Source organism: Moschus berezovskii, chromosome 24 (genome assembly GCF_049115385.1).
Source record: "Moschus berezovskii isolate FMDL1 chromosome 24, NW_MosBer_1.0, whole genome shotgun sequence".
In the NCBI taxonomy this organism is placed as follows: Eukaryota; Metazoa; Chordata; class Mammalia; order Artiodactyla; family Moschidae; genus Moschus; species Moschus berezovskii.
The window spans coordinates 6,234,220-6,257,083 of NC_142483.1; the positions used below are offsets into that span (position 1 = coordinate 6,234,220).

At 53.9% G+C, this 22,864-nt stretch overlaps 1 protein-coding gene across 5 annotated transcripts in view; it reads left to right on the forward strand.

Moving 5' to 3' along the window:
• ATP2B2 (ATPase plasma membrane Ca2+ transporting 2) overlaps nt 1-22,864 on the forward strand; it is a 195,298-nt gene that overhangs the window by 105,334 nt on the left and 67,100 nt on the right. For all 5 annotated transcript variants that reach the window (XM_055413597.2, XM_088831529.1, XM_055413596.2 and 2 more), the window contains exons 3-5: nt 4,650-4,847; nt 10,064-10,321; nt 11,335-11,460. In XM_055413597.2, coding sequence (XP_055269572.1) covers nt 4,650-4,847; nt 10,064-10,321; nt 11,335-11,460 — 582 coding nt within the window. The remainder of the gene's footprint in view (nt 1-4,649; nt 4,848-10,063; nt 10,322-11,334; nt 11,461-22,864) is intronic.

Here is a 22,864-nt window from a genome sequence, read left to right on the forward strand (position 1 = left end):
GCCTCAGTTTTCCCATCCACAAAATGGAGTTTGTAATCCTTGTCTTAAAGAATGGCCAGAGCAAGTCACTTGAGCTCACTGAGCCTCAGTTTTCCCATCCACAAAACGGAGTTTGTAATCCTTGTCTTACAGAATGGCCAGAGCAAGTCACTTGAGCTCTCTGAGCCTCAGTTTTCCCATCCACAAAACGGAGTTTGTATTCCTCGTCTTGTAGAATCGCCAGAGGTGGATGCAAGCTCCATGTGTTAAGTGATGATCCCCGGAGAGCACAGATGTGTGCATTTAGTGCCCATTGGTCTGCAGACCCAGCGTACTGGAGGGAATGGGGTGATGGCGTGGGGTGGGGCGGACGAGTTCGTCCTGCATCTCCAAAGGGGTCACTCAAGGTCACAGAAAATGAAAAGACGTGAATTCTCTGTCATTGCTGTCAATGCCGTGTGAGGTCGCATTTGAGCTCGGAGATTTTCTGCCCGGATTCTGGGTACCTGGTGTGTGCCAGGCACTTCTCATATAGTTGTACGCTTTTCATTTGCACCCCAGCAGGCAAAAACAGCGAGTCTCCCCTGTGCCCCAATTTACAGATGAAGAGACTGAGGTTCTGAGAGGGAGTGTCACTTGCCCAAGGAGCAGGTTGAGGCTAGAATTTGGTCCCTCTGCTTCTGGAAGCTTCCCTGAGGCTGAAGGCAGCCACTCAACAGAGCGCCCTGTCCTGGACCAACAGGGATGGTGCACCTCTCGTGATGACGTCGTGGATGTCTGTGTTCAACCATCAAGACCCCTTCACAGGAGAGAAAAGTGGCTTTTCTGGCCTCCTTTTTCCCAAAAGGATGAGATAAAGGCTACTCAGAGGTCACCAAAGGACAGTTTGAATCAAATCTCTTAAACAATGCTGATGGAGAGAGAATGTGAAATGTCCATAATTTTGTGTGTGCATTAAGGCTTAGTTTTTTTTTAACCTGATGAGCAAGATGAGAACCTTTTGGTGAAAAGGGCCTGGGCCAGGAGCCAGGAGTCCAACCCCAGCTTTGCAGCTGAGTCACTGTATCTGAGCCAAGATACTTCCCCATCTCTGGGCCTCACTTTTCCCACCTGTCAAATGGGCGGGTGAGACTGGCTGACCACAGGACTTATCCTGCTCCAACAATGAGGGACCCTGGGGCAGGGGACGTGTGGGGTGGGGTGGGGGGATGGGGTGTGCTTCTGGAATAGGGTTGCCAGATTTAACAAAGAAAAGTATAGGATATCCGGTGAAATTTGAATTCCAGATAAAAAATAATTTTTATTAGCTTGTCCCCAATATTATAGGAGACATAACTTAAAAATTATTTGCTGTTTATCTGAAATTCACATTTAACTGGTCATCCTGTATTTTGTCTGGCAACACTATTAGCGCCTTTGCCTCTACCGGACCCCTCAATTCTTTGATGCGGATAGTTGATATCTTCACAGATTCTGGGTGAACTCCTGGCCACCCACATTCCCACCAGATCCTCACCACCCGATCCCAGTCTCCCCACCAACACTCACTTTCCTGTTCATATAGAAATTCTAGAGCCGTGAGCGGAGAGGTTTCATGGGTCTAGAAATTCCTACAGCAGAGGCGGGGTGGAGATGCAACTGAACGTGGGGACTTGAGTCAGTAGAGAGATGGACATCCGTGTGTGTCACAAAGGCTGGAGGGACACAGTGTCTGTGGGTGCTCACAAGCAGCTGATCTCATCGTGTGCCACATCGTGTGCACACACAAACCAGTGGCACCGTGCCTGTGTGTAACCAAGAACCTGCCCAGGGCTGCGCTTAGGCACGTTCACACCAGCATTGAATGCCACATCCATGGCGCCTCATCTGCCTGAACCACATGGGGCTGGACGCCAGGTCTGAGTGTGAGCCCGTGAGCTGATGATCGATGCCTCCGTGTCATCCCCGGTTATTATTAGAGACCCTGGATCCACAGGAAACCCTGCCAGGGGCCATGACATATCACGGAGACACTTCCCCCCGACTCAGGGGCCAGTCGGCACCATGATACAATGGTGAGACAGCCTGCGGGCCCCCAGAGAGGGAGAGGGAGCTATTCAAGGTCACACAGCAAGTGAAAATGCATCCAACCCAGGTCTTTGACAGAATGTAAGACCGTGGCGACGCCAACAGAAATATCCAGGAGGCACATCCCAGCACAGACTAACAGGAGCAGAGGCGGCGTGTTAGTTAGTAGCGGTGGTGTGGTCGTTAGCAGCAGTGACGGTCACAAGTGGCAGTGTGCTGGCTAGTGGCAGTGGGGGTAGTTAGTAGTCGCAGCTGCATCCAGCAGGGCCTATATGTACCAGGCACTGTTTACCACATCACAGTTCCTGATCCTCCGTCAACCCTACAAGACGCTTGGAATCTTCCTGGACCAGGGATAGAACCCATGTCCCCTGCATTGGCAGATGAACTTCCAACCACTGAACCACCAGGGAAGTCCAATAAGACCTCTCTGGTATCCTAAAGGCTGCCATTTGCAATGCTCAAGGCTGAGCCTGAAATGGCTAAGAAGAGCAAGTAGAGGGATGGGAACTGGCCAGGGCGAAGGCTCAGAGCCTGGGGGAAAAGCCCTTGTGTGTCCAGGACAGCTAGACAGAGATGCACTTTGGGGCAAAGCTTCCTCAGGTATCCAATGACACAAGTGGCCATTACAACAAATCATTCCTGTTCAGAGAAAGAACCCACATTTTACACTCAGCTATCTTCTTGTACATAATTAATAGAATACAAATTCTGACTCCAGCAGAAGACTTGAGCCACATGCTGGGGCATTTTTTAATTTTTTTACCATGAGGACACACTTCCCTCACCTATACTGTTCACAGAAAGCTTTCACACCCCTTCCTCTGTGGTGTACAGCTTACCACACCCTCGGGCTTATTTTGCTCCCATTTTATTGATGAGAACACTGAGTTTCCAGGGATGAAACCACCAGCCCAAGTTCATCCGCAAACCTGACTCCTCACCCAGTGCTCTGTCCTCTGCTTTTTATACAAAAAGAAACTCAGGTTCGAAAGTCTATGGTTCCACACAGTGTCTGCTATCAACTGCTGGGCATTTGGGTCTCTGAATTTTCAAGGCCTTCCTGGCTTTGTCCAGTGGATATTTGACACAGTATTTTAATTTTTAATATACTAAATGGTGAGATGCCCTTTAATCTAAATTGAATCTCCAGCACCATTCATCTCTCACACCGGCCTGGTAGTTTTGCTCCCAAAATAGGCACTGTTAATTTTCAGCCTGAGGGTGAGGAGACTTTACATTTCTGCTCCTGGGAAGGGCATGGTCGGTGGCCTGGCCCAGATGGAGTGTCCTACCTGTAGGTCTCCATAACAACCGTCTTTGGACATAACGTGCCACAGCCACCAGTCCCCACCTTCAGCCCTTCAGCCAAGTCCATCCTTCATGCCGTGTGTGAGGAAACTGAGATCCAGAGAGAAGTGGATTGTCTGCAGAAAACCCGTCTCTTCAGTCTTACTCCTCCAGGAGGTCATGATTAATGACCCCACTGTCTTAACTGAACAATAATGACCCAGTATCCTCACCTGGGGGCTTCCCTGGGGGTTCAGTGGTAAAGAACTCACCTGTAATGTAGGAAATGCAGTTTCAATCCCTGGGTCGGGAAGATCCCCTAGAGAAGGAAATGGCAACCCACTCCAGTATTCATGCCTGGAGAATCCCATGGACAGAGGATCCTGGTGGGCTACAGCCCATGGGGTCACAAAAGAGTTGGACATGCCTGACAGACTAATGCTTTTCACTGTGAACACGTATTAACCACTCCAGCACAGGAGGCTGGGAGCAACATTTCCATGTGCTTAGAACAGGGCCGGCCTGGGTCCTCAAGTCCCAAGAATGTGCCACAGCCATAGCTGAGTCTCAAAAAGGCCTCTGTCTCCCCATCTATGAAAGGGGCATAACCCAGCTCAGGCTCCCTTCCTCCCACTGCACGGGCAGGACAGTGGATCTCCAGGGCTACCTGTACTGATAGGCAAGGCCAGTGGGGCGGGGTGGGGGGAGGTCTCCTGGGAACAGGACACCCTCAGGCTCTTCTGCAGGGTCTCAGCCAGTCTGGTTCTTGGAGGCAGTAGGTGAGCATCTTACTATGAACATCAGAAGAGGCTCAGCACCCAGAACCCTATTTCAGAGGCATGTCCATCTCCTGTACCCCTGAACCACACACTGTAGGATCCCAGGACCACTGAGCTCCCATATCCCTGAGCAAGGGGCTCTTCCCTTTGTGGGACTCCCCCAGCACCCGCACGGGGCAGGCGTGCAGAGAAACACGGGTTGAATGAATAACTGGATGAACGAAAGACTATTGGAGTCCTAGGCCCTGTGATGTGGTAGCTTGTCTATGATAGTAGATATTGGACCCTGGGGTCCCCGCAACTGGAACTGCAGAACGCCCCAGTCCTCCAACTCCAGCACGCTAGTGATGCTGTTCAGGATATCTTCTGGGTCGAAGTTAGCATTGGGCGCAGGCTCCTGGTGGGTTCCTGCCGGTTTCCTGGCTTGTTTTTGCCTCTCTCCCCCTGCCACGCGGCCGCCCCCCTCAGGGTGATTCCTGGGCGTGTGTGTCTCCCCAGGATCGCCAGGCCAACCTCTCTACATTCTATCCACAGGTTTGCCAGGCACCGCTCCAGACCTGGAGAAGAGAAAGCAGATTTTTGGGCAAAACTTTATACCTCCAAAGAAGCCAAAAACCTTCCTGCAGCTCGTGTGGGAGGCCCTGCAGGACGTGACGCTGATCATTCTGGAAATCGCCGCCATCATCTCCCTGGGGCTCTCCTTCTACCACCCACCCGGCGAGAACAACGAAGGTAAGACGGCGCCTGGGACCTCCCGCTCCTGGCCTGCAGCACACATGCCCAGCCGCACCTCAGGACACCTGGGGCTCAAGGCCACTGTTCCCTCCAGACTGGGAAACTGAGGCCCAAGGGGCAGTAGGTGGCTGAGCCAGACCTGGGGCTGAGAGCACCTGGCCCCGCTTCTCCCGTGTGGGAAACACAGAGGTTGGATCAACCACGGTCACGTGAGGGTGAGCGTTTGTCAAGCACTTAGTGTGCCTAACTCCAGGCCGAGATACCGTCCTCCTAACAACCCCATGATGTATAGGGGCCACGATTATGCCCCTTTTAAAGACGAGGAAACCAAGGCACAGGGACGTGCGTTAACCTGCTCCAGATCACCCAGCTGAGAAAGAGCCCCCAGATTTTGCGGTGGGGCTTGTTAAAGACACCACTGCCCAGACCACGCTCTTGTTCAATCGCTCAGTTGTGTCCCACTCCTGTCCACCCCGTGGACCGCAGCACGCCAGGCTTCCCTGTCCTCCACCATCCCCCGGAGCTCGCTCAACTCACGTCCATCGAGTCGGTGATGCCATCCAGCCATCTCATCCTCTGTCATCCCCTTCTCCTCCCGCCTTCTGTCTTTCCCAGCATCGGGGTCTTTTCCAATGAGTCAGCTCTTCCCATCAGGTGGCCAGAGTATTGGAGCTTCCGCTTCAGTCCTTCCAGTGAATAGTCAGGGCTGATCTCCTTTAGGATGGACTGGTTTGATCTCTTTACTCTCCAAGGGACTCTCAAGAGTCTTCCCCAGCACCACAGTTCGAAAGCATCAATTTTTTGGCGCTCAGCCTTGTTTATGGCCACTCTCTGGTTATGTTGGGAGAAGGCAATGGCAAGCCACTCCAGTACTCTTGCCTAGAAAATCCCATGGATGGAGGAGCCTGGTAGGCTGCAGTCCATGGGGTCGCTAAGGGTCGGACACGACTGAGCGACTTCACTTTCACATTTCACTTTCACACATTGGAGAAGGAAATGGCAACCCACTCCGGTGTTCTTGCCTGGAGAATCCCAGGGACGGGGGAGCCTGGTGGGCTGCCGTCTATGGGGTCACACAGAGTCAGACACGACTGAAGTGACTTGGCGGCGGCGGCGGCTGGTTATGTTGAATGGAGTCCAAGGGAGAGTGACCCCAGACTTCTATCCAGCTGCTCTCTGCGGGCTCCTCACTCTCACAGCTGAGGACAGACCCTCCAAATCGCTATGGGTGGCATCCATGCTCAATCGGACACGGCGTCAGCCTCAGGCCCCTTGCCCTCTGGGTGCTCTAGCGTCTGAGTGATCCTGTTTTGGCTCCAACACTGGGCTCCTAGAGGCCCCCAACTGTGAGAAAACCCATGATGATGTCAGAGCCCTGTGTACCTGATGTTCTAGAACAGGGATCGCAAACCAGCCCACAGCCACATCCGGCTCACCTCCTGTTTTTGTATGGCCCTTAAGCAAGTCACTTTCCTTCTGTGAGTCTCAGTTTCCCTGTCTGCTAAGCAGGAAAACAGACCTCACCTGGAGGGGCTATAACAAGGAGGTGGTGGAGGGGCGCGTGGACAGCCTGGCACACGGAGGGCACCCAGAGGTGCTGGACCACCCTGGGCTTCCTTCCCTACATCCCCGTCAGGCATCTCACACTTGGTGCCTGGCAGGAGGACTGTCAGTCCCAATCCTGTGCTTGGTTCAGGGCCAGCACGCCCTGGTGGGGCTGATGCTGAGCACGCTTTGCCACGTGACGAGTCTCGGGCTTGAGAGAACATCCTGAAATATGTCCTGGGTTCTGAATGGGGCCACTGCTTGGTGGGTGGAGGAAGTACTGCCCCACTCACCCAGGGAGGGTTCTGGAGTAAACCCACTTTCTCAGTCAGGACTTGGGAGCCCTAATGGAAAACCTCGTAAATAAGTGAGGAGGTTGGGATTAATATGTACACACTAATAAACCTTAAAATAGATAACCAACAAGGACCTACTGTACAGCACAGGGAACGCCGCTCAGTATTTTGTAATAACATATAAGGAAACAGAATCTGAAAAAGAATATATATGTACGTATAACTGAATCACTATGCTAGACACCTGAAACTAACACGACATTGTAAATCAACTAAACTTCTATTTTAAGAAAAGAAAACCTCAGCCTCCATTCTTCCTTTCATTCCAAATACTGAGCACTTGCCAAGGGCTAGGCTTCACCAACTCCATGCAGCTTCCCTCTATCATGGCGAAGTTTTTTAAGCCTGAATCCCTCTACACATCTATACGTAAATAGAAAGATAGGCAGACTGATAAATATATACACATAAACCATGGGCTGTGTAGGATTACATAAGATATATTGTTTTGTTGTTAGATTTTTATAATCTGATTTGGCGTTAGTAGAAAAGTATAAATACTTTGTCATTATTATTATTAGGCATCTTAATGTGCTTCATAAATAGATCATCCTTCTAGGTTCACTGCTTCAGCTTAGCAAATAAAAAGTGAAAACCAAATATAAGAAATCATCTTTATGGGTCTCATTTGCCCAAATGAGGAGGTGGTCTCTGAGGTTCCTTGTACAGCTGCTACCCCATTCCCTCCCACACCAAAATTTCCTGAGAAACTGGATAACCAAGTCTATCTGGTCAGCTACCTCGATTTTTTTTTTTATACCTAATATTACTAGTTGATTCCTTTTTTCTGCATCACCTCTTTCCAAAGAGGGTTTAAAGCAAATAAGTTTGCTCCCTTGATTGAGATATAAATTTGACTTTAAACTTGCTGGCAACCAAAGCAGAAAGTGAATTAGGATGTTTTGCATAGCTCAAGTTATCAGTTAGGAGGAAAGGTAGTTCTTTGAGAATTTAGCACACCCCCTGACAATGAATTGTGGGATGAACTTATACATAGGACCTTATCTGCGAGCATGCTGTGCTGTTTCAGTCATGTCCAACACTTTGCGACCCCATGGACTGTAGCCCACCAGGCTCCTCTGTCCATGGGATTCTCCAGGCAAGAATACTGGAGTGGGTTGACATGTCCTCCTCCAGGGGATCTTTCCAATCCAGGGGATCGAACCAGCGTCTCCTACATCTCCTGAATTGGCAGGTGGATTCTTTACCACTAGCGCCACCTGGGAAGCCCAGGCCATTATGAGAGATGCATAATGGGCAGAATTCTTTGCAGAAATTTTGTAGAAAATAGAGAAGATGGTACACTGCTTCTTGCATAAGCCTCGAACAAAGCTAAGGGCGCAACACAAAAGCATAATAAGGAGCATAATTCTTACTATTTTTAGAGCCACCGCTAGTTGGAAGCTTTTAGGGTAAAAGTTCATTTGATACTCACTTGACCCTCACAACAGCCCTGTGGGCGGGTACTCTTATTACCCAGGAAACCGAGGCCCTGAGATGCTAAATGACTTGCAAGGTCAGGCTCCGGGAACCGGCAGAACCGTGACTCAGACCAAGGCGTTCTGACTTCCAAGCCCGCGTGCCTGTCCGTCGGCTGCCTTTCCTCAGAAAGGGACCAGGTTGAGTCAGTACCACCCAGATAAGTGACCTCAGGTGACCCCGTGTAGTGCAAGCTTAGAACTCAGCAGGTACAGTGGGTACAGTGGGAACACAGATCAGGCTCCCGGAGTGGTGCCCCACAGCCCTGCTCTCAGATGCCTGGGGTCACCTCCATCCTAGCGAGGTGGGAGCCAAGGCCCAGAGCGGGGAAGGACTTGCCTAAGGTCACACAGCTCAGAGGCAGGAGCTCTGGGTTTGGAACTCCAAGCTTCTGGTTCTTTCTACTGCCCTTCACTTCTTCCAGCTGAGACACCAGCTCAGGCCACACTGGGTTGATAAGGGCAGCTGAACACACTTTTTTCCTGCAGAATGGAGTTCTTGAACTTTGTGACTTACTCCTCCCTGACACCCAGGCCCCGGCTTGCACTCTGAACCTGCCATGGTGCCTGGACCACCCCCCACCATGGCAGACATAGGCTGCATCAGTTACATATAAAATGATGCTGTGTACTAAGTTGCTCAGTCGTGTCCAACTCTGTGCAACCCCGTGGACTGTAGCCCCCCCAGGCTCCTCTGTCCATGGGATTCTCCAGGCAAGAATACTGGAGTGGGCTGCCATGCCCTTCTCCAGTGGATCTTTCAACCCAGGAATCAAACCCACATCTCTTACGTCTCCTGCATTAGCACGCAGGTTCCTGACCACTAGTGCCACCTTGGAAGCCATAAAACGGTGCTGGTGATAGATTAACACTAGACTGCCTTGCAGTTCCCAGAACCCCTCCCTGTCTGCTTTCTTGGCTCAGAGACCTCTAGACACTTGTTGGAGGTCACAAAGCACTTTCATGGCAGGGCTAGAATAGGCATAACCCCTGCTCCCAACTCCCTGCCCGTGACAGCTTCCTTAGTGCCAGAGAGCCAGCAGAATGACCGCCACATAATAGGTGCTTAGAAAATGTTTGTGACTTAACCGGTTTTGAGAGTCCTTATTTGATGCCAGGCCCTGGTAACCACCTCAGAAGTAGTTTCTCAAGTTTGCCAATGAACAATTAGAGGGAAGCCTAGAAAGGCCAAGTGGGTTCCCCAAAGTCACACAGACAGTGAGCAGTCACACCTTAGAAAACCCTGGGTCCAAGGAGGGTAGTTGCAGTTTCCCCAGATCCTGTGGTCACAATCTCCAGATCCTGTCCCTGCCCCAGTCCAAGGGAGCCCAGAGGTGACCTCCGCAGGGCCCACCCACACCCCTCTTTCTTCCCCTTCCTCTTCCCTTTCCCCTGATTGCCCCAGAGCAGCAGGAGGTGTTCTCAGGGTCTGGTGGCTCCCAGGGGAAGGAACCCACACCTCTACTTTCTTGCCCTTGTAGGCACCATGTAGTCACCAGACTGCAGGTCACACAAGTGGCTCAGGATATCGGTACCCTCACTGGTATTGGAGGCTCAGGTCCAGTAAGCCCCTCCTGTGTGCCGAGCGCTGCCCGGAGCTTTTGCCTTCCTCCCCGGAGCCGGTCTCAGTGACGCCCGTTTTGCAGATGAGCACACCGCAGCTCAGGGACTCACCCAGGAACCGCAGGGTTCGGACCCAGCTTGCTGGAAGAATGGAAGGAAAGGACGTCAGCAAAACTGCCTTTTAGACCCCAAAGCACCTGCACTGTAGACGACCATGAGGCCCCTTCTGCCTGGCTGACCCACCCTGCCTGCTTTCTTCCGCTCTGTGCAGTATGCGCGACGGCCCAGGGCGGTGCAGAGGATGAAGGGGAGGCAGAGGCGGGCTGGATCGAGGGGGCCGCCATCCTCCTGTCGGTCATCTGCGTGGTCCTGGTCACGGCCTTCAATGACTGGAGCAAAGAGAAACAGTTCCGGGGCCTGCAGAGCCGCATTGAGCAGGAGCAGAAGTTCACTGTGGTCCGGGCCGGCCAGGTGGTCCAGATCCCTGTGGCTGAGATCGTGGTTGGGGACATCGCCCAGGTCAAATATGGTAAGTGACCCCACTGTTGAGCTGGGTGCTAGAACTGGAGTCCGGCAGGGGTGGCAATGGGCCAGGCAGACCCAGAGAAGCGGGCCCAGGGCAGAATTGGTGGATTCCTGAAGGCTGACCCCAAGCTATCTTCTGAGCTTCTTGGAGAGGTGGAAGGCTCATTTCTGGAGGAGGTAGGATTCCAGAATGCATTTAAACCAAAAAATGGCAAATGCATGACACATGTACCACCACTGTCTACATGTCTACCCTTAGCAGACATTACTAATTGATCTCAGCTCAAAGCTGAGATAACATCATCAGATGACTTCTCAACCCAGCACTCCAAGGATCATTAACACTCAGAGTGGGCTGATGAAGTGAAATCCCTTTCCCCTCTCTGATTTGGTTGTTGATGGATGGTTGTTGGGCTAGAGAAAGTTTTATAGGGAGTGGACACGAATGAGCAAACATTCCAGGCCCATGATGCTGCCATAGAGAAAGTGAGCAGGCTGGTGCCAAAGGGGATTTAGTTGAGATATGTCCTAGGTAAGTAGAGGTAAGAGAAGGGGGAAAGATTGGAGGACCCTGTCTCACCAGCCGTATTATCCTCCGATAATATTCCTGTCTTGGGGTCTATTCAGCCTAGTCAAGACAGGTTAGTCCCTTCCCAAAGAATTTCCCCAAACCATAGTTGAGGCTAGAGAAGAATGAGTCATTAAGAAAACTGGGCCCCAAATCCATGCCACGCCAAGCGAATCAGTTTAGAAACTGAAGGACATGCCCACTCGAGCTCACATAGAGGCAGAACCCAACCTCAGCACTCCAGGCCCCCTGCCCTTTACCCGGGCCCCAGGCTTTAGCTGCCTCTTGGGGCCTGTGATGGATGCCACCTTGGTTCCTGCACCCTGGGAGCGCTAGGCAGCCTGTTCCAGAAGGCGGCACCTCCTTGCCATCATGCTTGAAGGGAACATTCCAGCCTCTCCAGCCCCCGAGACCCTGCTGACGGCCCCCCTTGCCCTTCCTCCCACCAGGCGACCTCCTCCCTGCCGACGGCCTCTTCATCCAGGGCAACGACCTCAAGATCGATGAGAGCTCCCTGACGGGGGAGTCTGACCAGGTGCGCAAGTCGGTGGACAAGGATCCCATGCTGCTGTCAGGTGAGCTGCAGCCTGCAGCGGGCTCCCTCCCCTTGCTGCTTCCTGCCTGCGCACAGGGCGCCTGTGTACCCTTGGGTCTCAGAGCCTTTGGTCCTTGGCTCCAAATCTCTGGCCAGCTCAGCCCCAATCAAGAACACCCTCCTTTTCCCCAGCAGACATACATGAAGTCTACTGTGTACTCAGTACTTCTCCAGGCCCTGGGATGAGCCCAGTGAATAAAACTGATGATGAATTCCTGCCCCGCCCCCACCATGGAACTTACCTTCTAGCGAATTGGTTTTCTGAAAGTTGAACATGGAAGTCTATTCTCATTAGGGACAAGAAAGAATCCGTCTGGTGACCGTTGTTTTAGAGGCATACTGTGTGCCAGGCACTGGTCTGGGGGCTGGGACCTAAGACTGATGAGACCCCAGCCTTGCGGAGCTTGTGGTATTGTGAGGAGTCAGACAATGTGATAATTCCAGAGTAATAGATATACTCTTGAGAGTCCCCTGGACAGCAAGGATATCCAACCAGTCAATCCTAAAGGAAGTCAACCCTGACTATTCATTGGAAGGACTGATGCTGAAGCTGCAGCTCCAGTACTTTGGCCACCTGATGTGAAGAGCCAACTCACTGGAAAAGACCCTGATGCTGGGAAAGATTGAGGGCAGAAGGAGAAGGCGATGACAGAGGATGAGATGGTTGGATGGCATCACCAACTCAATGACATGAGTTTGAGCAAGCTCTGGGGGATAGTGAAAGACAGGGAAGCCTCGCATGCTGTAGTACATGGAGTAGCAAAGAGTCCGGCATGACTGACCAACTGAATAAGAGTAAGGATAGATACATGGTTGAAATAAAGCAGGACAGTGGAGCTCAGCTGGATGGGGAGGTCGAGGAGGCCTGTAAGCTGAGCTGTGAATGATGACACAGAGCTGGCCTTGCCGTTCTCCAGAGGCCGAGTATACCGGCAGCAGGAACAGCAAGTGCAGCGTCCCTGAGGCAGGGCTGGGAGCAAGATGGAAGGGTCAGATGTCAGGCTTGGTGTGCCATGCTCAGGAGGTTACAAATGTTCTCAGTGTGCTGAGTGCTCTCTGGAATTGGCAGTAAGCTGACCCCGTTTACATTTTAAGACCTCGGTCTGACTGCTGCAGTCTGGGTGGCAAGAGAGGAGGGGTGACCCTGCAGAGGGGAGGCACCAGTCAGGTGAAACACCTTCTCTGAACAGGACACCAAAAAGGCATTCCTGTCCAGCAGTGCTCAGCAAACTTCATCTGAGCAACTGTTCTGGGCCAGGCTGAGCAGTGGGATACCTCCCCCCGCCCACCCTACAATGATACAGACTCACCCCCCACCCTTGGAAGCCTCTAACCTGAGTAAGCAGGAGCAGGGGGGCAGGGAGTAGACTTGCAAACAGCTAAGTCCGTAGAAGAGGAGTGAGGAAGGTGTGAGAAAACCAAGGGAACAGAACCATCTAGAAGAGGTAGAATTGAGCGGGATTTTAAAGGATCAGTAGGAGTCCACCAAGCAGAGTTGTGGAGAAAGGGTCCTCCTAGCAGAGGCACAGAGGTCTAAAGGAGGGTGGAATTCCCTAGAAATCTTACAAAGAGGAAGAGGAGCTTGTCTACAGGGCATGATGGTGAAAAGAACTGAGAATCGGGCCTGGGGCATTTATTTATCAAGAACTTATTCAATTCTTCATTTATTGAGCACCTACTGCGTGTCAGTGGTTCATGGAATAAGCAAGGTGCCTGCCCCCTTGGAGCTTAGAATCTGGTAAAAGAGACTGACAAGAAAGGAACAGACAGACAGATATGAACCGCAGTTTCAGACAGGGATAAGTCAGGTGAAGACTTTACATCACTGTAGTGAGAAAGACACCCTGAGGGAAGGGATTGGAATCTTAGTTGATCAAGGAAAAGCATGTGTGAAGAGGGTGTGTTTGGGCTAAAGGCAGAGCAGTGAGAGAAAGAGCATTCCAGAAAGAGGGACAGTAAGTGCAAAGGGCCGGGGGTCTGACCAGGTGATCATGGAAAGCCATAAATGCCCTCTGGGAACTCAGAGCCACATGGGAGCTCAGTAAATGGTCATCGCCCTGTGGCCTTGGTCCTGACCTCTGGGCTGAAGTGATTGTCAGCGAGGCGGGAACTCTTGAGGGAAGCGACCAGGTGGGTTATGAGGCTCAGTGCAAGTCAAAGGGAGGTGCTGGGCCTGAGTGGATGGGAGAGGAAGGTTCCAGACAGTCTGGAGGAGAGGAGGGGTAGTTCCTGGCAGGAGACTGGGGAGAGAAAATGGTCAGGGTCACTGACCCGAACGAAGCATCACCTTGCAGCCATGAAGGTGGGCACAGATGTGGAGACCCTGGGAAAGAGCAGTAGGGGAGAGGTGGATGGGAAGTCGGCTGGCCAGCCCACATAGGGTCAGCTACTCCATCTGTCCACCTGGCGGGAAGTCAAGACAAATGGAGGAGACCCTGGGCCTCTGGGTGTCAGGAGCCAGGGTCTCCTGTGACGCCTTTTACATTCCGGGGGAAGCCGGTGAGAGAGGGCGTAGTCAGCCCGATGGAAAGCAAGCTGATTGGAGAGAGCATTCTGTGACAGTCAGAACCATGCTAGGAACAAAAGAGGCTGCCTGTGTGGTAGTGAGTTCCCCGTCACTGATTGTATGTAAGTAGGGCCTGGACAGACTTGGGGTGGGATGGTTGTAGAGGAGGCCGGAGCACTGAGCAGACACTGCCTTCAGTGCCCCTCCCTGTGGTGAGAGTCACAGATTCAGTACACCCATCCTCACCCACACCTCTGCTACAGACCTGCCTTGCTTCCTTTCCTCTGCCCTGCCTCTGCTGAGGCCATTTGCTCCTCCCAGGTGGCCCTTTTCCTTCCTTTTGCACATTTAACTCCTGCCCATCTGCTCAGCGCCACCTCCTCCACGAAGTCTTCCTGGACCACCCTTTGGCCTGCACCCCAGCACCACCTGGGACCCTTGTGTTGGCCTGTGACATCACACTACACTCGGCCATTCAGGCACAGCCTGTCATGCTGATTGAGTTTTGTGCTGCGCAGAGAATCTCAGATAAAGAGCGAGACTATCCACAGTCCCGCCACCCAAACAAATCTAACAGGTCTCACTTTTATGGGCCCTTCCATCCTTGGCCCGTCCAAACGGATGGGAGCCCAGGCCTGAGGCTGCAGGAGGTCAGCCCAGCTCCACCCCAGGCCCTGCACCCCTTAGGGTTCAGGCAGTGTCTGCCAGAGGAGGGAGGGTGCACTGCATAGTAGAAAGAGCAGAGTTCGGCCAGGCCAAGCTGGATCTGGGCACTGGAGTGAACTCACTGTGTGGCCTTGAGCACGTCGCTTCACTTCTCTGAGCCTCAGTTTACCTATGAGGACAATAGCGATGTCCTGGTGTGTGATGTAGGTGAGGCCCCTACCTAGCATGGTGCAGCCAGAGGGATGCCTATGGTGTGCTGGGTCCCTTCCCTGCTCCTCCCAAGGAGCCTGGACTTGGGAGTGACTTAGGCCTGGGTTCAAATCCCGACTCTGCCCTTCATTGGCTGGGAGACCCTATACAAGCTTCTTTCTGAGTCTGTGTTCCCTCACTTGTAAAATAGGAGAACAGCTCCAGCTTATATGTCCTTTTCCCACCTCTTCCTTCATCTTGAATGTGTCACCGTTCCCCCTCTCTGGACTGGCCCTGTCTCTCCATCATGTAACCCCTCCCCACCTTCACCCTGCATGAGCCTGCCTCCTCCAGGGAGTCCCCCTGGATTGCTGTCTTCCCCAGTGCTCTCAACTCTCCATAACTGTCATTTGGACACTTTTTTTTTTTTTTTTTTGCACATGACCAGACTCCTCATACCCTTACCCGATGCTAGAGGCTTTGCTGGGCCTTCTGGTCATATGACCCTCAGAAAATATAGAGAGACCAGCCTGGGGGCACCTGCAGGGTCCTCATGGTAGTTGAGAAACCCCCCAACACACACACACACACATTGCATGGAGCACATTGGCTTAGCCTAGAGGAAGGCAAATAATGCTTGGTTCTGGGTCCAGTGGCCCAGCCTGTGACCCTGAACAGATTGCTTCATCTCTGAGCCTCCACATTCGTGTCTGTGTTGCAAGGGGTGGGGGGTGGCTGGTGAGGGGCCTTCCCCCACCTGCCTACCCCACATGGCTATTTTGGGGACCACATGCCTAAACCGATGGGACTATCCTTTGTGAATGGTGTGCTTGTGAGACCCTGTGTGATATGGATCAAACACAGAGGCAGAGCCCCCCAGTTCCTGCTCTGCATCAGCTCCCACTATGACCTCTGCCCCTTGGGCCCTCAGTCTCCCCATCTGACAAATGGGGCAGACCAGCCTTCAGGAAGATTCAGCTGTCTCTCTAGCACTCAGGGCACAAAGGATATCTAAAGCCCTGGAGCTCGTCCCTGAGCGCTAACAGGAGGACACAGGCCCATGTCTGCAGTGTCTTCAGCCTGGGCAGAGGAGACGTGAAGGAATCTCAGGGCGATCCTCTGTCCACAGGGCCGGGCAGGGGGGTGGGGGTGGGCAACAAACCCAGTGTCACCTTCTCCGCCTGCCACCTGCCCACATGCCACCAGTGTGGCTGCGATGTCCACTTTGCAAGGGGACCCAGAGGTTCAGCTATTTCACGTACAGTTGGTTAAGATGTTGGGAAGAAATTTCAATTCTTTGAAAGTCTGTTTGGGTCAGACAGCATGCGGATGGGCCCTGGAGTGCAGGGGCCCATGAACTCGACCTATTTTTTTTTTCTAGTTTTGTATTTTAAAATAATTTCAAACTTTCAGAAGAGTTGCAGGAGTAGCACAATGAACGCCTGCATGCCCTCCCTCTAATTCAACCGCTATGGCTGTCTTGCTGCCCTCGCTCCCGGGAGCCGTACGCTCTCCCTTGTCAGGACCCCTTCCTCCTTCAGGTGTGTCTCCCGAGAAAAGGTATTTTCATGAGTAACCACAGTGCAGCTGTCAACTCAGGAAGCACAGGTGCAGTGCTGTCACCCGACATACCGTCCACGGTCACATGTACTGCCAGTCCCCACAGCGCCCCTCAGGCTGGGACCTGGTGCAGATGCCCTGCGGCATTTAGACATCCTGCTTCTTCAGACTCCCTTAACGCCGAGCAGATCTTGAGCCTTTCCTGGAAAGCCAGTGGTTTTTAGCCCTTCTGGGTCATGAACCCCCATGAGAGCCCCATGAAAGCAGTGATCCCTCCTATTAGAAATAAATGCCCAGACTTGCCACTTTGCAGCCTGGCTTCCCACGTGGCGCTCGAGGTAAAGAACCCGCCTGCCAGTGTAAGAGACCCAGGAGATGCAGGTTCGATCTCTGGGTCGGGAAGATCCCCTTTAGAAGGAGATGGCAACCCGCTTCAGTATCCTTGCCAGGAAAATTCCATGGACAGAGGAGCCTGGCGGGCTACAGTCCGTGGAGTCGCAGAGAGTCGGACACGACTGAAACAACAAAGCACACACACACACAGGAGCCCCGCAGATCCCTGGAGAGCCCTAGTCTGGTCTCCCATTGCAGCAGGGGAAAGGTGAGGCCTCTCAGGCACATAGGGACCCTCAGAGGACAGGGTCAGAGCAGAACACCACCCCTCCAGCCTCTCAGCTCCCCTGCAGCCCCCGCTCATGAGCTTGTCTCCAGGGACCTTGTGACTTTATTACCCAGCAACGTGGCCCATTTGAAGCATCCTATAGTGAATTCCGGGTATGGTTCAGTGGGTGAAGAATCTGCCTGCAATGCTGGAGACACAGGAGACGTGGGTTTGATCCCTGGGAGGAGGGCATGGCAACCTACTGCAGTATTCTTGCCTTGGAAAATCCCATGGACTGAAGAGCCTGGTGGGCCACGGTCCGTGGGGTCACAAAGAGTCAGAAAGGACTGAAAGGACTGATGAACACACACAGAGTGAATTCCCCAGGGAAACCAAAGACTAGGCAGGGACCAGCACGCTGGCCTCAAAAGCCGCAGGGCCCACCCCCAGCAGACCCTCCGGCTCAGCCCCTTTCAGGACCACCCGCCCTTCATCCCTGGAACTAGAGCCTGAACAGCACGAGGTAACCCAGGACCTCGACAACCCTCTGGGGCCCGCTGCCCACCCTGCCCACCGAGCACAGGGCCAGGCACGGGGAGCTGGACCTGCCGCCACTGCCGCCACCGCCGGGGAGCCTAGGACGACACCGTGACTGCGGGGAGGCCCCGCCTGCCACTCGGCCCGCGCTCTCTCCATTACACTACCCTGCCTCTTCTCCACGAGAGGCAGCGGGGTGTAGCGGATAGAGCACGGGTTCAAGCCCCGGCTCCACCTCTCACAGCTGTGTGACCCTGGGCCATCACTCAACCGCTCTGAGCCAGAGGGGCCGCAGGCGGGCGGAGGGGCCTGGGCTGGCACCCGCACCGAGGCCTGCCTCACCGGGTTGTTGCGGGGGGACGGGCCCATGGGTGCTGAAACGCTCTGCCGACTTGGAGTGCTCGTGGGCGTGCGTTGTTGCTGTTGTTAACCGCGTCAGTAACAGTAAGGGTGACAGCATCGCGTCTGGGCTGGGAACCGCGTGGGCTTGGCCTGGTGCTCGTGCTGGAGGCAGGTAATAACCCCCAGACAGGGCCTCCGTCCTTCTTGACGTCTCTACTCTCAGGAAAAGGCCTCTGAGACGGCCTGGCCTCTCCACTCGCCCTGTCCAGAGAGAGGCTTCGGAAGTCAAAACCTGGAGAGTGAGGAGCTCTGTGCCTTGTGGGTTATGCAGCCTCAGTCAGCCATTTGACCTCTCTGTGCTCAGAACCTTCATTTCATAAAGCTAGGCTTCACTAGGTCTGCCCACAGGGCTTCGGTGCACCCCACTTGTCATCGCCAGAGGCCGTGGCCCTGAGATGCCATCTGGACCAGGTCTGGGGCAAGTCCGAGGCAGAGGTGGGCTTTGAGCCTGCAGTCGGGTAGGTTTTGGCCCACACTCTGCTGCCAGCTTAGAGGCTGCAGAAATCACCTCCAGGGGGACGAGATGAAGGTTCAGGTGGGGTGCCTGGACAGGCCATCCTGTTGGCTGGAGCCTGCAGAGTTCCTGGGGCCCACGCTCCTTTCTGACTCCTGGATGAACGGACAGACAGGTGCTGACACAGCTCCCCCACCACTCACCTGCCTCCCTCTCACTCCTCGGGGCTGTGTCCCCACACAGCCCTGCCTCGGACTTTGTGTATAAGCCCTCCCAGCAAGGGGGAGACAATAGGAGCCAGAGCCTCCCAGCTGCCCGAGCAGTGTGCTTTGAAAGGCGGGTGACGACGGTGACCTCACCAGGGACCATGGCCCCCAAGCGGGAAGAGCGGACCACAGAGTGTGGGGCACAGAGGGAATCTCTGTGCATATTGGTTCTCTTCTTCCCTCCCCCAGAATACTTCCAGCGGCTCCCCACCGAACCCCAGACAAACACCCAAGCCTGCAGCCCTCCTCCGCTCAGGCTGCCGCTCCCTTCATGAGCCCCGAGCTTCAGCCCCACTGATCCATGGCCATCTCCTGCCTTTGCCTGAGCGGGGACGCACCCTCCCTGCTCCCGCTGGTCTAGGGGCCCTTGGGTCTCTGTTGTCTTGTGTTGTTGCTCATCTGTGTGCCTGTCTGCTCCCCCAACTAGACTGTGAGCCGGTGGAGGGCAGGGACCCCCGGGAGCCCCTTGGCACAGAGCGGGACCCCACCACACCCGTCTGTCATGTGAGCAAGCGTGGCCCAGACAGGGAGCGACTCATGGTCAGTCTATCCACTCAGCCTCCACCCGCCCCTCCAGAGTCCCTGAGATGCTGACTTTAATAGAGGCTGACCCTCATCTCCGGGAGACCTGGGTTCCCAGGCTTCACTGCCGAGAGGCGGTGACCTAAGCCAGACCTCTACCAGAGGACAGAACAGAGGCCCACTGAGGAGAGGGCTGGCCACAGGCCGCTCAGCAAACCAGAAGCGGACCGCAGACTGATTGCCAGGTCCCTGCCTCCGCAGCCCAGGGCTCTCTCCATCGACCATCCCCTAGGCAGTGTGTTCTGAGGGGCTCCCTGGGGACTTCGAGGAGTTGGGGACCACAGGATGGTGTCCAAAGGACCATGGACGCGGGAGCCTGGTGCACAGCCTAGTCAGGACACCCCTCCCTGAAAGGTCTCTGTCCACACCCACAGGCCTGTGGCTTATGTGCCTCTGGCTCCACTGTTGGAGCTTCAGCCCTTGGGCTTGAACCTTGTCCCCTGCAGGGGGTCCTGGAGCTGGGTGACCCGGTCCACTCTGTTCTTCCTCGGGCAGGAAGGGGCAGCCAGGCTCTGAGGTCCTCGTAGTGGGGTCGGGGGGCAGTCCAGGGAGCTGTGGGGAGGAGGGCCGGGCTGGATGAACTTGACCCTTTGCAAAACCATAAAGATGGCTTATGGAGGGGGTGTGGATCCTCCATTATAAATGTAACACGCCCACCAAGACAAATGCAGAAAATGAGCCACAGTGACAACAGTGCTATGGGAGGCAGAGAGGAAATGCGCTCAGATCCTGCCCCCCGGGGGCTCAGGGGCCAGGAGGCAGAGGACACCAGAGGAGAGGCCACATCCTTCTGTGGGGGTCAAGGAAGTCAGCTAAGAGGAGGGGCATTTGTCCTAAGCCTTCAAGAGGAGGTTTTGGACAGAAGTGGAAGAAGGGCATTCAGGCGGCAATAACTGTGAGCAGAGGTGGGCGTGGGGCTGGGGTCGGCGGCGGGACGGAGGGCCCAGTGAGCCGGGCCGCTCCCAGGCAGAGGGCGCCTGGCAGGAGTCGGTGGTCCGGGGCTCAGGGAAGGTTGAGAACTGACCCAGGGGTTGCTGATGGAGGCGTCTGGACTCTGGGGAGCTGTGGAGGGTGTCTGAGCCAGGGGACGGTAGTCAGAGCTGAGGCTGGGCATGCTGTTGGGGTGTGGAGGGAGGGGGGACCAACGGGGGAGGTGATGACCCCAACTCTTCTGGCCCCTCTAATGCGGAGGCCTGCAGGACCCCCGGGGCTCCTCGATGCTGGGTGGGAGGCGTGCCGGCCCTTCTCCCCCACCTCCCTATGTCCCCGTGTCCCTGTGTCCCTGTATTGTGGCCGGAGGCCACCTCTCTGGCTTCCTCTTCCTTCCCCGCCTCCTCCCTGCCTCCTGGTGTAGAGCCGCCAGCTCCCTGCTGAGCTGGGAGTGATTAGATCAGAAGGTGATTTGGGGTCTGATTATCTTGGGTGGAAATTGGCCCCTGTGTCTTTTTCCATCCCGCCCAGGACCGGGGAGGTGGGGAGCGGCTTCTCTGTCGACACTCAGGCCGAGCCAACTTTTTCACAAACGTGTTTGGGACAAGCGTGTGGCCTTGTTTCCTGAGGAAGTGCAGCATCTGACCAACTGGGCAGGGGGCTCTGTCCCTCTGTCCCCAGGGACCCTGGACGGGCCACTCCTCCCAGAGCCCCAGGTTTCTCCTCTGCCAGCTGAGGGCCAGCATGAGAGCTGATGAGATGATTGCACATGAAGGGTCAGGGTTAAGTTTGCGGTTAGGATCAGGGTGAGGGCATGAGGCCTGGTGTGGAGCAGGTGTCCTGCAGAAGGTTGTGCTGATTGCTGTCCCTGCCATCTACACCCTGTGAGTGTGCTGAATTGTGTTCACCCCTCACCTTTAAAGATCTGCAGTGACAGGTGACCTCTCTGCCCCTTAGCTCCTCATCTAATATTGCTGATACTTAGTAGTCCATCCTGCTGGCCCCCACACAAGCTGAGCCCGCGCTTGAGAAAGCTTTTTGTCAGCAAGCTACTGTGGTTCCCACAGCCCCGTAATTGGGCCCAGGCTGTGCTTGTGCCCAGTGTGAGGAGAGTGCTCTCCGGGGTCTGCCTGTGAAGGGAAGACACCAGGCCTGGGCCTTCCAGCCTGGAGTCAGTGTTCGAGCGCTTTCTGTGGTCCCCACTGTTCCCTGCCTGGGGATGGAGGCGGAGCCTGGGGATGGGCATGGGGCTAGCCCCAGAGCTCATCATCTGAGAGCCTGGGTTCTGGTATGGCTTGCTAGGCTCCAGGCTGCCTCTGGGAGCCTTCATGACTTAGTTTGCCCTTCATGGATGGACAGACTGACCTTTACCACCTCAAAGGAACTTACTGGAGGATATCTGTCTGTCTGGAAAGCACTTTAAGATCCTGACCTCCTAGAGGCCAAACGGCTGGAGCACCACAAACACACACACACACACAACCAGACAGGTGTGCAAACATATCCATGCAGACGCACCATCTCAAAATATGGCTCAGGTCCCAGAAGAAAAGGAAAGGAGTGGACGAGACCTCTTGAAACGTGAAAATAGATTCCTTGCTTTAAGGAAGGTGCTTTCTTCCCTGACTTAGAACCTATTGACTCTTATTTTACATGCAATTCTAATGAGTCTGTCCACCTAGGCTTCAAGGCTGAAGCAAATTGGGAGACCAAGAGAAGGCCATTAGTGACCAGTGACCCTGAAAACAGGAAGAAATGACCATCGATTGTAAGGGGAAACAAGGAAAATCTGAAAACAGCAGAAGGAGTTTGAGAAACAAGTATTCAGGGGTGTTTGGTGCCTGGGCTCGGTGGCATGGCCGCCTGTCTGATAGACCAGATATAATTCTTTCTGTGTGGCCTGGGGGCCACTGGAGACCCTACACCATGCGGGACTGGATTCTTACCTCTCTGTTGGAGGAGGAGCTACGTGCTCGTATAGAGGATTTTCTAGCCAGAGCAGTAAAAATGAAAATCACAAAAAGACAAGCTCCTGACAGGCCAAACTTCACTTCCCTAGGTTCTTTACTAAGCAGAGTGCCCACTTGTCAAGCAGATGTTGACAACAAAGAGCCCAAAGATGAGTAAAAGTGGAGCTACTCTGCTCAACGGCCTCCCTCCACCCTCCCCCACAGCTCCCCTCAGGTCCCTGGAAGAATTCCAGGACCCTTTGGAACCCAATTTGAAAAATCTAAAATTCAAAGGGAGTTGGTAACTTTTCTTGTACCATGGACTCCTGGGAAGGTCCAGGGTCATCATGGGCCACCCCTATTCAGAATAAAGCTTTGAAATACATGAAATACCTTGGATCACAAAGGAAGTCAATTATATTGAAATAGTTAAAGTGATTTAGAAAGAATAAACGTGTGGTGTAGTAACATATGTGTTTCTTTATTAGTATACTGAATAACGAGATCCAGCAATCAGTATAATAACAGCCTTAGTTGTAAAATAAGCATAAGCCTAAAAAGTATCTTATCTTGGGGGCATCCCTGATAGCTCAGCTGGTAATGAATCCACCTGCAATGCAGGAGCCCCAGTTCAATCCCTGGGTTGGGAAGATACAGTGGAGAAGGGAGAAGCTACCCATTCTAGTATTTTGGCCTGGAGAATTCCATGGACTGTATAGTCCATGGGGTCGCAAAGAGTTGG